The sequence below is a fragment of the Rousettus aegyptiacus genome, unplaced genomic scaffold, assembly GCF_014176215.1.
Source record: "Rousettus aegyptiacus isolate mRouAeg1 unplaced genomic scaffold, mRouAeg1.p scaffold_m13_p_13, whole genome shotgun sequence".
Classification (NCBI taxonomy): Eukaryota; Metazoa; Chordata; class Mammalia; order Chiroptera; family Pteropodidae; genus Rousettus; species Rousettus aegyptiacus.
The window spans coordinates 72,149,333-72,163,459 of NW_023416288.1; the positions used below are offsets into that span (position 1 = coordinate 72,149,333).

At 35.0% G+C, this 14,127-nt stretch overlaps 1 protein-coding gene across 2 annotated transcripts in view; it reads right to left on the bottom strand.

Moving 5' to 3' along the window:
- TES (testin LIM domain protein) overlaps nt 1-14,127 on the bottom strand; it is a 46,873-nt gene that overhangs the window by 9,354 nt on the left and 23,392 nt on the right. For both annotated transcript variants that reach the window (XM_016119322.2, XM_036231012.1), the window contains one exon: nt 10,771-10,856. In XM_016119322.2, the coding sequence (XP_015974808.1) occupies nt 10,771-10,856 (86 nt within the window). The remainder of the gene's footprint in view (nt 1-10,770; nt 10,857-14,127) is intronic.

Sequence of the window (14,127 nt, forward strand, 5' to 3'; positions counted from 1 at the left end):
TTGGAGAAAAGTAAGCAATGATAATTATATGTAATCAATAATAAAGTATGTACATAAATTTATAGTTCATGAAATACTTCTATACATATTCCTCTTAATGGTATGCAAAGGCAAATCTTTTGGGGGGAATACTAAGTAGCTATCTATAAATTTAAGCAAAGAAGTGTAAAAATATGCCTTCGCTTTATAAGACTTCGAAAAAGTTAGGTTTTGATTTAAAAATACATGTTCCGGGGGCATTCTGAGAGTAACTCCATCTGGCATTCCTCATTCTTTTAAATAAATTAAACAAACAAACAAACAAATAAAACCAGAAATCAACTAATACAGCAGATTTCTTATTTTATTGCATGATCACATTTCATAGCCACTATTCAAGTTTTTTTTTTTTAAGTGAGATATAGAGACTGATACAACTTTTCTCATCAATGACTATAATTCTGGATTTAGGTTTACCTTCTCTGACCCCTTTCCGATTTCCTTTCCTCTCCTTCCTCATTTCCCATATCCTTTCTCCTTTCTCTTTCCTTTCCCTTCCCCCTTCTCTTATTTCTTCGAACTTAGTGATCACCTATCATGCATGTACTCCATTATGTATACAAAAAACAGATAAATGAAAGTCACTGTTCTTATACTTAAAGAACACTGGCCTCTCCCCCGATCTGGTCTAGCATATAATCACTCATTCACTTATGCAACATATATGTGTCCAGGTGACAAGCAATGTACTTAATACTAGGGCATACTGGTGAAAAAAAAATAGGCCCAGTCTCTGATTTCTAGAACTTACCACCTGATGGAGAGACAGACATTAAACACACACATGTCCCTAAAACCATATTCATGATAGGAAAAAAAAGTACAGGATACCTTGAAAGGGTATAAAATTTGACTTGGAACTGATGAGTAAAGGATTCCTTAAGAACATTACTCAATGGGAAAGTGACATTTAGGTTGACAGCTGAAGAATGTGGAAAATATAGGTGAATAGGGTACATGTGTATATTTGGAAAGGCGTAAAGAGTAAAGAGACTGTTCCTTTAGGCTCCATGATCAGAGAAGGCTGGGATGGCTGCACTAAAGTTAGAAATAAGGCCATGACAAGGATGCGAGCGGCCATGAGATTTATGCAGGGACTTGTAGGATATATTAAGAAGTCTGGCCTTCATTATAAGAGCAATCAGGAGGTACTAGAGGCTTTTAGGTAATGAAATTACACAATTAGATCCATCGTTTTCAAAAACTGTAATACCTGTCATGTGAAAAGAGAATGAGAGATAGGCATAATTACGTGTAGGGAGACCAATTAACACATCAATGGTACATCCAGTTTGCAATGGCATGATTCTATTGCTACTTCAAAGTGGAATGATTTTACATCTTGAATGGTTATTGCTGTGGTCCAGGTAAGATGTATTATTATAGCTTGAAGTAGAGCATTTGACCATGCAGATGAAAAGAATGGAAGAGATTTAAGATCTCTTTGAAAGAAAAACTGACTGAACTTTGTGGTTGATTTGAATGTAGTGATGGTGAAGGGGAAGTTCAATTTGTCAAAAACTAATGTTGCAAAACAAACTCGGGTTTCTGGGATGAGTAAGTTGGTAGAAGGAATATAATTTATTAAGATAGTAAATGCAAAAGAACAGATCTGAGGTATGCAGGGAAAAGGCTGATTAAAGTTCTCCAAAACCTAACTATTGATAAGTTTGAAATGTCTAAGAGAGGGGGTAAAGATCTCAAGTAGACTGTGAGCTATATAAAGCTAGTGTTAAAAACTAGAAAATATTTTTAAATATTTTAAAATACTTTAAATATACATACAAGTTGAACAGATCACCTTCACTTTCTGGGGGAAGAATAGAGGGAAAGACGAGGACTGAGGAAGAAGTCTGGCAGAGGAGCAGAAGCTGGAAAAGATAAAAGGAAACTGGAAGTAAAGAGACTGTGGTGTTAAAAACAAACCCAAAATCCAAGGCAACAACAGCATATAAATCAGAGGGGAGAATGTGAGAGTTTTAAAAAACATTCTAATATCCTTACATTGTCAGAAAGATATTAAAGACATAGATTGACATTAGATGTTAATTATGCATGTTAAAAATATCTAGATAACTAAAGAGACAAATATTATATACAATTCCTAAACGAATAGAGAGAAAATGAATATATAAGATGCAAGTAGTCAAACAGAAGGCAATAAGGAGAAAAAAACAGGAAATTAGAACAGGTGGAAAGCACTAATTATGATGGTTGATATAATCCAAATATATCAACAGTCACAATAAGTGAACTCAATTCTCCAGTTTTAAGCCAAAGTCTTTCGCTGGATAATACAACAAAATCCAACTATATGCTATTTGTAAAAGAGCATATACTTTACAATGGAAGGAAACAGAAAGGATGAAGTATAAAGATGCAAGAAGATAATACAAGCAAATATCAGCAAAAAATAAGTCAGACACTTATGTTAATATCATACGACTTGGACTTTAATACTTTTTCTTTTAATAAGTATTATATAAAGTCACTACATAGTGATAAAAGTTTAAAAACACTTCTATGATATAACCAATCTAAACTTAATACACCCTAATAACTAACTTCATTCGAAATATATAAACAAAAATAATAGAACTATAAGAAATAAATGGAAAAACCCATCATTATGATGAGGCTAAAAAGATCAGAAATAAAGATTTGAATAACACAATTAATTAGCTTTATCTAACAGACATAGAAATACCACATCCGGTAATGAGAAAGACACATTCTTTTTATGATTCTTTGAAATACCTGGAAAAATTGAATATATACTATGCTATAGAACAAGTCTCAAGTGATCATCAACCACAGTATCTGAACAGAATGCAATTATGTTAAAAATCAACAACAAAAAAGCAATCAGAAAATACTTCTTTAAAAAAAAAAAGCTAAAAAATTTAACGTTGAAAGAAACAATTGCAATAGATGCAAAAAATATTTTAGGAAATAACTGAAAACAAAACTTCTTGAAACCTGTAGAACATAACTAATGGGATGCTTAAGAGTAAATTTATAGCTTAAATGCTCAAATTAGAGACAAAAGAGAAGATTAATAAGCTAAGTGTTCAATTTAAGAAGTTAGGAAAAAATATAGAATAAATCTAAAATATAATCAAGGAGAATAAAAATAGCTGAAACTAATAAAGTAAATTTTTGTTTTTCATTAGATGCAGAAAAAGTATTCAATATATTTCAAAATATTTTCTGATTACATTTTGTTAATTTATTTTAGTCACAGAAGGGAGCTACAAAGTTTCAGATATATTTTCCGGGGGAAAAAAAACACATAAATACTCAGCATATATCATACTCTGTGCATTCATTTTAGGATCTGAAGCAAGAAAGCAACCTTGCGATCACCACTTCATTCATGCTCTCCTGTGGGTACTAATCAGAGCATTAAAGAAAAATCAAAAGAGTCATCAGAAAGAAAGAAACTAACCTGTTGTTATTCACAGATGCTATGACTAATCACATAAAAATGCAATGTATTAGCATCAATAGGAGTTCAATAAGTTTTCTGAATTTGAAATTAATATAATTGGATTTCTCTACATCGGAAAATTAGAATAACCAACCAAAAACTCTTAAATGAATCTCTTTGCCAAATAACAAATTATTAAATAATTATAGATTTTGTGTTCTGAGTTTTCCTAAGGTGAGTTTTGAAAATATTAGATCTGACATGTAGAATTTCACAAAGAGACAGATAGACAGAGAGTCAGATGTGCAGAGACATGAGGGGTGAGGGAAGTAAACTACTTGTATATAAACTGGTCAGAAATCTTTATTTGGTAAGAATTTGTTGAAGAGTGCATATTCTGGTTTAGCAATAAAAGACTCTTGCATCTGGTTATCTCATGCCCCATCTAGTGGAAAGGAGCATATTATTCTACAATAACATGTTCTCTTTATTTTTGTTCTTTGGTTAACAAAAACAACATAATTAGTCATAAAACTATCACACTGCTTTGGATCAAGTTTAAAATCATACCTTTCTGAAGGGAAAGAGTTGGGGTGGAAATTTAGTTCTTAATATAAAGAGATCCTTATCTTGTGAACTATGGCATGCATTCTAATAATTAGCAAAATGATTAAGTAAAGAAGGAAGTAATTATGTTATAAGGATGTATGATGAAAACTAGACTTCTTAGGAAACATTAATTTATACTGTTCTACAACAGTACAACATGCACCCCACAAAATAAGGGGAGTTAGAGCTTTAGAATTTGAAAGATAAATATTAAAAAAGTAAGTGAAATAAAGTCTGCTGGTTGCTAAAGCATAAACTTCATTCTATAATTCATTCTTCATTCATTCAAACTATAGAATGGTTATAAATTATATTTACTATGAAAGTGTTATACATAAAAAGGTATATTAACCAATGATATAAGAGCCACCTCTACACATTATTTTACTGGTTTGGCTATTCTTGGAAGATTCACATTCTGAGAAAATTTGTTTTCTCTACCCACCCCTGCACGCATCCAACATACCTTTATCAAGCAAGTAAGCATCAGGTTAAAATAGTACACCAATAGCAGCAGTGATGAGGGAAAAGTAGGAACTAAAGGAGCCATACTGTGCTCAATTATTAGTTTTCTGAGTGGGGAAACCTATGATTGATTCGTTATAGCTTTTAAAATCACAGATATATTATAAGCCTTATCTGCATCCTTCCTCCAACATGGTGACCTGCAGTCACAGAGCACCTGGCAGGACTGTGACTCAAGAAAGGTGGAATGGTTCTTTCAGCTAGAGCTGTCAACACTGAAGCAGCTGGAATGACCACATACTCTCCAGACCCCTTACTTGGAGCATCATTTACACAATATAAATGGACAGCTACAAATCATGACACAAAAAAGAAACCTGTAAAATCTGGGCCAGGAGCTAAGAGCTATCCATTGTGGAAATCTGTGATATTTACTACTAATCTAGTATATAAAAAAAAAATGTTTTAAATCCTTTTCAACAGTGCTTTATATTTAAATTGGAAAATTTTATTTGTAGAAATATCTTTTAAGAACTTTTAAAGTCATTTGGAAGATATCCGGTAAGCTCATTAAAGAAAAACCTTATTGAGGAACTGGGGGAAAAAAGGATACTGCTATCTTAGTCTCCAAAAGAAGGCATGAGAATGAGTGGGACATGTATCACATATTTAATTTTAGTCTATAACTCAGATTTTAGCCTTCTTAAGAAAATAAGGGACTTTTAAAAAGTGGTTTTATGCTAAATAAAAACAAAAATAAAAACAGGTTATGGGCGAGCACAGTACCCATGGGCTAGGGGCTATGTTTATGTTTGTTAAGGTTGGTATAGTATCTTTCCTCAGATGACTCGTAAATAATTTCTGATGATATATGTAGACTTGAGTAGTTAATGCTAATTAAATTCATTTGCGTTAAACCAATTCGATAGCAGTTTTTCAGGAGTATATAAATCAATCCCCATACCTAAGCACAGTGGCCAAATCTTTAAATCTTCTGAACTGTCCTACAGGACAATTATTCCCAAATTCTGCATGGGATGTTAATAAAAGTTATGTCGAGAAAAAAAAGAAAGGGAGGATTCAGAATTTAGTTTAAAACAGTCTTTTTTTTATGACTTTAAAAGTTGTGAAGGTAGATTGGGAGACTGGAAAACTCTTAAGGTTTGGGGGAGAAGAGTTATTTGTACTAAAATGTTTAGCATGTTAACACAGACACATATAAAGATTAACATGTATGACAGACCAAAACTGTATACTCACAATTTTACATCACAACTTCAGAATTCTTGTGTTAATTCCAAGACAGCATCAAAATTTACCAAAAGCATTCTCTCAGAAAGACATACCAATTTACAGTTTTGAGCTGAGAGCAGTCAAAAAACCATCCCTTATCGTCCCAAAAGAGAAATGTCTGTATCCCTGTTTGTAAAAATTGTTATTTTCCCAAGCAAGTAGAAGCAACTGGAGCGCTTTGACATGCTGCCAGCATTCACAGTGATTTAAAGGCATGGTCATGGTGCTGCTACAGACCATAATTTTAAAAGGGTTGGAAGCTGTTCTTTTATTCCAGAGATACACAAATATGGACTCAAGCATGGTCCTGTTATAGAATTCAACACAAGCATTAATCCATTTACGGTGGGGAAATTTAGTTTCAGCCAGCTCTAAACCAGTCAGAAATTCTCTGAACAAATGTATGCTATATTCAAGTAACACTTTTCTTGTAAAATACAACTGTTTTATTGGAAGGATTTATCAAAGATAGAATATTAATTCTATTATGTATGTGACAAATGATCCAATAATATTATTATACTTTCGATATGAAATAACTGGCTATAAACTTCTTGGCATCTTGGGTTTATGTGTTGCATTTCATCGATATTTGTTATCTCTAAATATTACTTGCATATGTACTCAGAAGGTAGTAGTTCTTATTTAGTAAATGTCAGGCGTCCTCAATCTTCTCTAGTCTTGTAATCATTGGTGCATTGAGGAAGAGGAGTTCATAGTTAAAGGACCCCATTTTCCACAAAGATGTCTCTGTCACAAAGGCACTACACTTTCAAGAAGACAGCCTGGTACGGTCCAAAGGTCATGAGAGTGTAAACATGGGCTCTAGTTTCTGCACTGCCATGTAGACAGGCAGTGGTGATAAGGAAAGTTTGACAAGCTTTGTTTCAAATTCTAGTTCTGCCATCTTTAAACCACGCCTTTGGTAACTTACTTAACTTTTCCAAGTCTTGGATTTCACACATGTAAAATGGGAAAATTATCACTTATCTCAAAGTATTATGAGGATTAGGTACAATCAGGTACATAAAATGCTGTGGTAAACAGAATTTTACATAGTCCCTAAGGCCTTCATCCCCTGGTGTTACTTTCTTGATTACATCACTTTATATGACAAAGGGGCTATTATCCAAATTTGCCTAATCTAATCACACAAGCCCTTAAAAAGCAATGAATTTTCTCTGGCTGGGAACAGGAGAGTAAGTCAGAGAGATTTTATATGCAGAAAAGATTCTAAGCACTGCTGTTGGCTTTGAAGATGGAGGTGGCCATGTGTAAAGGAATGTGAGAGGCTTCTAGAAGCTGAGAGCAGCCTCTGGCTGACAGTCAGCAAGGAAACAGGGATTTCAGGCCTACACTCACAAGGAAATCAATTCTACCAACATTAGGAGTGAGCCTGGAAGCAGATTCTCCCCACGGAGTTTCAAGATAAGAGCCCAATCTGGCCAACACGCTGATTTCAGCCCTTCGAGACCCTAAGAAGAGAATGCAGATAAGCCTGCCCAAACTTCTGACCTAAAGTATAAATGGATGTTAAATTAATTAATTAATAAGTGTTCTTTTAACCTGCTAAATCTGTAGTAATTTGTTACGTAGCAATAGAAAACTATTACATGTCTTATTGGTGTGTAACACACAGAAAATGTTCATAAATCATATTTCTTATTAATAACTCATAAGCTCAAACAAGCCATTTTAACTCTCTTGGGTTTTACTCCTTTAATCTGTAAAATGAGGTGTGGCTAACTAAGTGACAAGTTCTTCTCTAAACTTCCATAAGCTAAGAATTCATTTTTTGCTTTTCAACAGTTGTGACACACCTTGAATAGGAACTCATGCCTGCTGGATCTCTTCCTTTCACTCTCCAGATCCATTAATACCCTTCATTACCCTTTCTGCGCCCTAAGAGGCTGACCCCTAAGGACTGAGAGGTGGGCTACCTGGTCCCAGCAGGAGATCAAATAATGACTAATCAGGTCTGACTATTTCCTTGCTTCCTACAAGTGTTCAAAGTATTAAGGGGAAAAATATGATCCCTCAACTTTACTAGGAGGTATTGTGGACACAGAGGAAAAGGGTGCTATGGACTGAACTATGTTCCCCACCCGCAAATCGCATGTGGAAGCCCTAGCCTCCAATGTGACTGTATTTGGAGACAGAGCTTTTAGGGGTTAATTAATATTATATGAGGACATAAGGGTGTGTATTAATCTAATAGGACTGGTGGTCTTATAACGAGGTGGGGAGGGAGAGAGAAGGGAGAGAGAAGGGAGGGGGGAGAGAGAGAGAGAGAGATATCTTGGTTTCCATGTGCACAGACATAGTGAGGAAAGGCCATGTGAGCATGTAACAAGAAGGCAGCCATCTATGAACCAGAAAGAGGTTCTCACTCAACCATGCTGGCACCCAGATCTTGAACTTCTAGCTTCCATAAGTGTAAGACAATGAATTTCTGTTGTTTAAGTCACACAGTCTATTGTACTTTGTTATAGAAGCCTTAGTTGACTAATATCAGAGACAAAGACTTCTCAGAGATAGTGCTGAGCTGAGATGTGAAGAACAGGAAGGGCGTCTTGATTCACGGTGGTGAGATGTAGGGTCTTTCTAGGCAAAGGAACATGCAACAAGGCACAGAAATTTCAGGCAGCAACATGCATCCAAGCTGTTTGGAGCACAAGCTGCTGGGAAGGGAACTGGAAGAGGAGGCTGGAGAAGAAACTGAGGCCAGACACTGAGGTTTAACATAAAAGGCCAAAGATTTGGCCTAAAGGATTCAAGTCTACTGGGATAGCACCAATGACGCTTAAGCTATTGGGAAGTGTATAATAGTATCCACTTTCAAAAGACCATTCTTGTGGCCGTGTGTAAGGACAGACTAGTATAAAGTGGAGAATAATTTAGCTCTTTCACGTTGTACTTCACGAGGCCCTAGGCGTCCTAGAAGTCAAAGATCATCATAAAGATGGAAAAGGAGGCTAAGTGGGCAGGTTCCTGGGACCCCATGTTCATTTAAATCACAGCAGCTCTGTGGTCTTAGACTAAACCTTGAATCTTCATTCCACTCAGGACAACCTGCCTAGAATATTTTACTTCAAAGACTACTGAAAAATGGCTCATCTAGAGGTCAAAGGCACCTGCCCTCAAAGCCTTCCAGTTATGGTAGAAAAGTTAGGGAATATCAAGAATCCTTAGAAAAATGTGTCTGGACTCCTGCCAGGAAGACAGAACTACTAACTGATACCATGTGGATGGACACGAGCTGGATTGGAAGCCCTTGTCTTTCATGGCTCTTAACACATCCTCAGACTATACCTAGGCAAGTAAATGACTCTGTGTGAAAAATTTTTTTTAAAAAGTGCTTTTCATGCCTCAGAGATCTACTCTTGTCTGACATATTTTTATCTCAAAATATCAGATTATAGTGACCTGCAATAGAAAACTATACAGCAAAAAGAAAAAATTACTATACACTAGCCCTCTGCTTTAGAAAAAATATGCTATCACTTAGGAATGAGCTTTTAAAATTTCATAGCAGTTTTTGGCAATTATTATAACCAATTAAAGACTATTTTACGACTATAAAGTAATAACTCTGGCCAGCAGAGGGCAGTGCAGCTCTCCACAAAGCCTCTATGAGCACACTAGAGAGTGGTGCACATATTAGCTGCTGAAATATTCTAATCCATGAAAACTATTTTGTATCTTAGTGACTTTAATTTTCTAAAACATGATAGATATATTGCTTAACTGCTATATCTATTAAAAATATAGCACAAGGAAGAGCTATAAAAGTCTTATAATTAAAAAACTCCCTGGAAAATTTCGGCTCCCTACAAAGAATTATATCATTATTTCTGGGAGGGCTGCGATTTCTAGTGCCTTCACTATTTAAAACATCTGTCTTTGTTTCCTAAAACTTACTAAGTAAAAGGGCGTGGGGAAATAAAAAAATGGCCTGATATTTCTCATCTTTTTTTTTTTTTTTTTTTTACATTCTCCTTTAACTTATCTTGGACACAAGCAATAGCTGATGAAATTTTTTATTCTAGAGAGTTTCCTATGGAAAGAAGTACAGAAGAGGTTCTCAAGTGAGATTCATTCTAACAGGTAGCTGCCATCCTAATAATGTATAATTGAGTAGCTTTATTTTTTCCTTCTAATGATTCTGTGCTGATTTTAGCTTTGAATAGACTTATGAACTATATTATGGTGTTGACAGACATTAATGAACATTTATGTTCTTCATAAGAACAGGTTTTAAATACTAATTTAGGTTTATATGATATGCAATATTACTTTAAAAAAAACATTCAAGTAAGATCTATACAAAATTCACATTTCTGATTCACTAACATTTGTCCTTCATATATAGGCACTTGATTTGAATCAAGACACTGGCAATGAATCATTATTTTATCATCATTATTATTATTTTAAATTCCAGTGCTTCCAAATTTTTCAGCAGTAAATTTATAGCTGCAAATTTTAAAGAAACCCAGATTCTAGTATATTTCCTGACAGTCTGGCCATGAATGCTCAATTCATCATTCATATTTATTTATTGCAAATATATAGAGAGGATGTGCAAAGTTAACAATTTTTAAGAAAAGACTAATAATTAAATTAATAAAGTCCTAGAGATTACCACAAACTTATTTGTCACTCAGAAAACATACATATTTAGTATTCTAGACTCAGGAAATCTATAGGATAGCATATAAATCAATCCATTCTAAATATAGTTACTATGGCCTAGTTAGCTCAAATTTAATGACAGAATGACAGAATAGCTTTGTTTTTTATTTATATCTTAGAAAAGAATGTAACACAGACCTGCAACCTAGCACCCAGGCTAGAGAAGCTGTAAAATGCCCACTGTGTGAGGAAGCACTGCTCAAGGGTAGAAATCACTAACAAAGTTCTCAGAACATTACCTCCAGAAGTGCAGTTCAAATCCTTCACATTTTTCTTTGCATTTTAAACAGGGGGCTCCAAATCCTTGCTCATGACCTAAGCCCATCTGTGAAAAAAAAAAAAGAAGAAGAAGATTTATTATTACACATAAAAATTGTTTTTAATTCAATAAATTGCACTTTTAATTCCACTTACCACTCCTGTTGATAAAACTTTCAAACAAATCTTTTACGAGTATCATATTGTTTAGTCAATGATGACACCAGGCATCACTGGTGACTCCAAGTACATACATAACATACTTAGCATTCTTACTGCTTTTTTTCAAGAAAAGCATCAGAATATAACTACATAGAAGACTACAAACAAAGCAATGCACAAAAAAGTCATGAATTGATAGCTTTGGCTACTACATGCCCTGTTTATACAGGTGCAGGGAGCTTAGAAAGCAAACCCAAATGACATATTTTGCAGCAAACAAGAACATGTGAAAGATTTTAGGCATTACAATGAAATTATTATTTCATATTATGATAAATTGAATAATAATACCAACAACATATATCAAATGCCAGGAATTGAGGAAGGAACTTATCTCATGGAAATCTCACAGAACCTCATATAATGCTTATAAAGTAGATTATTCTCCGTATTAGAGATGACAACTGAAATTCAGAGAAATTATAAAACGTGCTTAAGATCAAAGTGTTAATAAACTGTAGAGAAGAGATGTGAGTTTAGATCTGTCTGATTCCAAGGTCTGTGCTCTTATGTATGGGGTAGAGGTTAGGGGATTACTACCGTCCTTATTATAGCAAACCAATGTTTTTCCTACCATATTAAATAATTATTTTGGGGAGCGTGCTGAGATATGACCTGATAAGCAAGGGCAAGAGGGCTGAGAAGGGTGTTGGCGGGGCAGGGTGTGCCCAGGAAGGAGGAACATGAGAGGGCAATATAAGCTCTTACCCAACTATTGACATTATAGTAAAATAACCAACCGTCTTCACGTCAGTACAATGACAAATCATCAGTCACCAGCTTATTTTGTATGTTAAATATCACATCGGTGACTACTGACAAATTCATTATCTGCTAGTGCCTGGAGTAATAGTTCAAGCCAGACAAGCAACAGATTTTTCCAGCGGCACCTTCTGTAACCTCACCAAACTGTGTTCGCCACCAAGCATTCAAATCTAGCTGTAACTTGCTTCTTGAAAGATCAGTCTGGCCACGCCCTAAAATTTAAATGAAATCCTTCCTTTTTTCTGAAGATAATTACCATATCCTCTTACCCTAATGAAGGGCATATTCAGAATCAGTTGGTACACTCAGATGCTTAGAAGAACCCACGTTATTTCAAGTCAGACTATCTCAAGCATGCTGTCTAATGGTGATAAAAATCTGTCCAACATTAACTAAACATTATCACCTTTGCAATGTCTACATTACCAATTTTCAAAAGAATTATGACTCTCTAAGTTGTAAATAATTTTAACACTAGACTACACTGTTTTTTTTTTCCCCCCCAAGGAAACAAGTTGTCTCCTTGTCACTGATGATCATAGTTCACGAAGATGGCTATTTGAGTTTTCTCATCTTTTGTAAGGAGCGTAATTAAAAAGCTTTCTCCATTACAATATCTGTAGTAAAATGAACAGCAAATTTAAAATGTATTATTTTTCGAGCCCTTTCTAGTTTTTCTATTAAGGAGAGTTAACAATCCTGAACCCTCCGGGTGTATGGATTTGTTTGATACTGTGCTCCATGCATCTCCTGCTAAACTCTGATCCTAAATGAAAATTAAGAGTATGTTATAAACCCATTTCCCATTTGCCTCAAGAATACTTGCTGGCGGCACTTGCGGCTGCAGCCTTTACATCCTGAGATAACACACAGATTAGAGTTCTAACCTTACCCCTAAAGTTTACCAAGAAATATTTCACTTCTATTATTATTTTTTGCATCGCTCAGGTATATCGAGTCTTTGGAAAGAAATGACATCATTCTATTTATAACATTCTGTTTTTAGTAGTAGTATTTCCATTTACAAAATACAGTAATTCTTGATCGCTGAAAATGTCAAATCAGAGAAAATGTAGCATTCCTATGTGTGATGTTAACATCATTCTCGAACAATGTGATGAATCTGATTTCTGTATACATTTCTGTTACATTAGGATTAGAGACAAGTTCTGTTTAGACATAACTCCAAGAAGTTTTTATTTTATTTTCACATTAAAAACCAGTTATATTTGCTTCAGCCTCAAAGAATGTGTTTATGTAAAATTAATGCTGGCAGCAAGCTGCACTTCCTTTTCAAAACAGGAAATGGGTAAGGTTTAATCACGTAACTCAGCTTAAATCAACTGCTTTTAAAATCTCTTGTATATAATTTATAGTAGGAAATACATCTTATCTCATGACATAGAACATGTGGACACACATACAAACATATGTGTATAAGTATCTGTAATACCTGAAAAAAAGACTTGCTAGCTTAAATAACAACTAGGACTAAGTGTGCTTCTGCCTCTAAGTTAAATGGCCACCTAAACAAATTCTTGCCTGCCTTCAAATTTGAATCACCTGGTCTGAGCAACATCAAGCTTAACAAAATACTACAAAAATACTGGAACAATACTATCTTGTTCTATACTTCTAAATAAAACTTAGAAGCTCAGCTAATATAACGAGAACTTCAATTAGTCAACAGACTTTTTTCACTCAGGCCTCAGTGTAGCTCACTGCTGATTTACAGTCAACCTTGGAAAGGGACAAGTTGTTTCTTTCCTACCTGCTTTTTATCTTCTTAAAATAGTTACCAGATTATTTATTAGAATTAAAACTGGTAGTATTCCATGAACACCTACTCTTTTAAAGGACCCCGGATATTCTTAGTGCTGGACAGGCCTAGGCACCCCCTGGGTACAAGAGATTGGAAAAACTAAAATCCAGAGGAGGTGATCTGCTTCTGTTCGCACAGCTAGCCAACAGCAAACTAACCTAAAAGTGTCTGACTCATGTTCCACTGAGCTGCTGGGGTAGACCTCTGTAAGAATGTCCAATGGGAGCCTTCAGTCTTCCAAAAAGATTCTCTGTCTCACTTCAGCTCCAAGGAAACGGACTCCTGCAACACCTTTAAATGTAAATGAGTTTTGGAGAGCTAAATTTATAAAGAGAAGATTTGAATCTGTCAGGAGGTTAGGAAAGCTCGTTTGAACAAGTGATGTTTGAACTGTGATCAAGAGGATGAGCAGCACCTAATCCAGCCAAGGAGAGGAGGAAACACATTCAAGGCAGAGCAAAGACATCAGATGTGAAGGCCTGTGGCAGCAGAAGGCATGACAGGAGATGAAGACATCTTAGAACATATG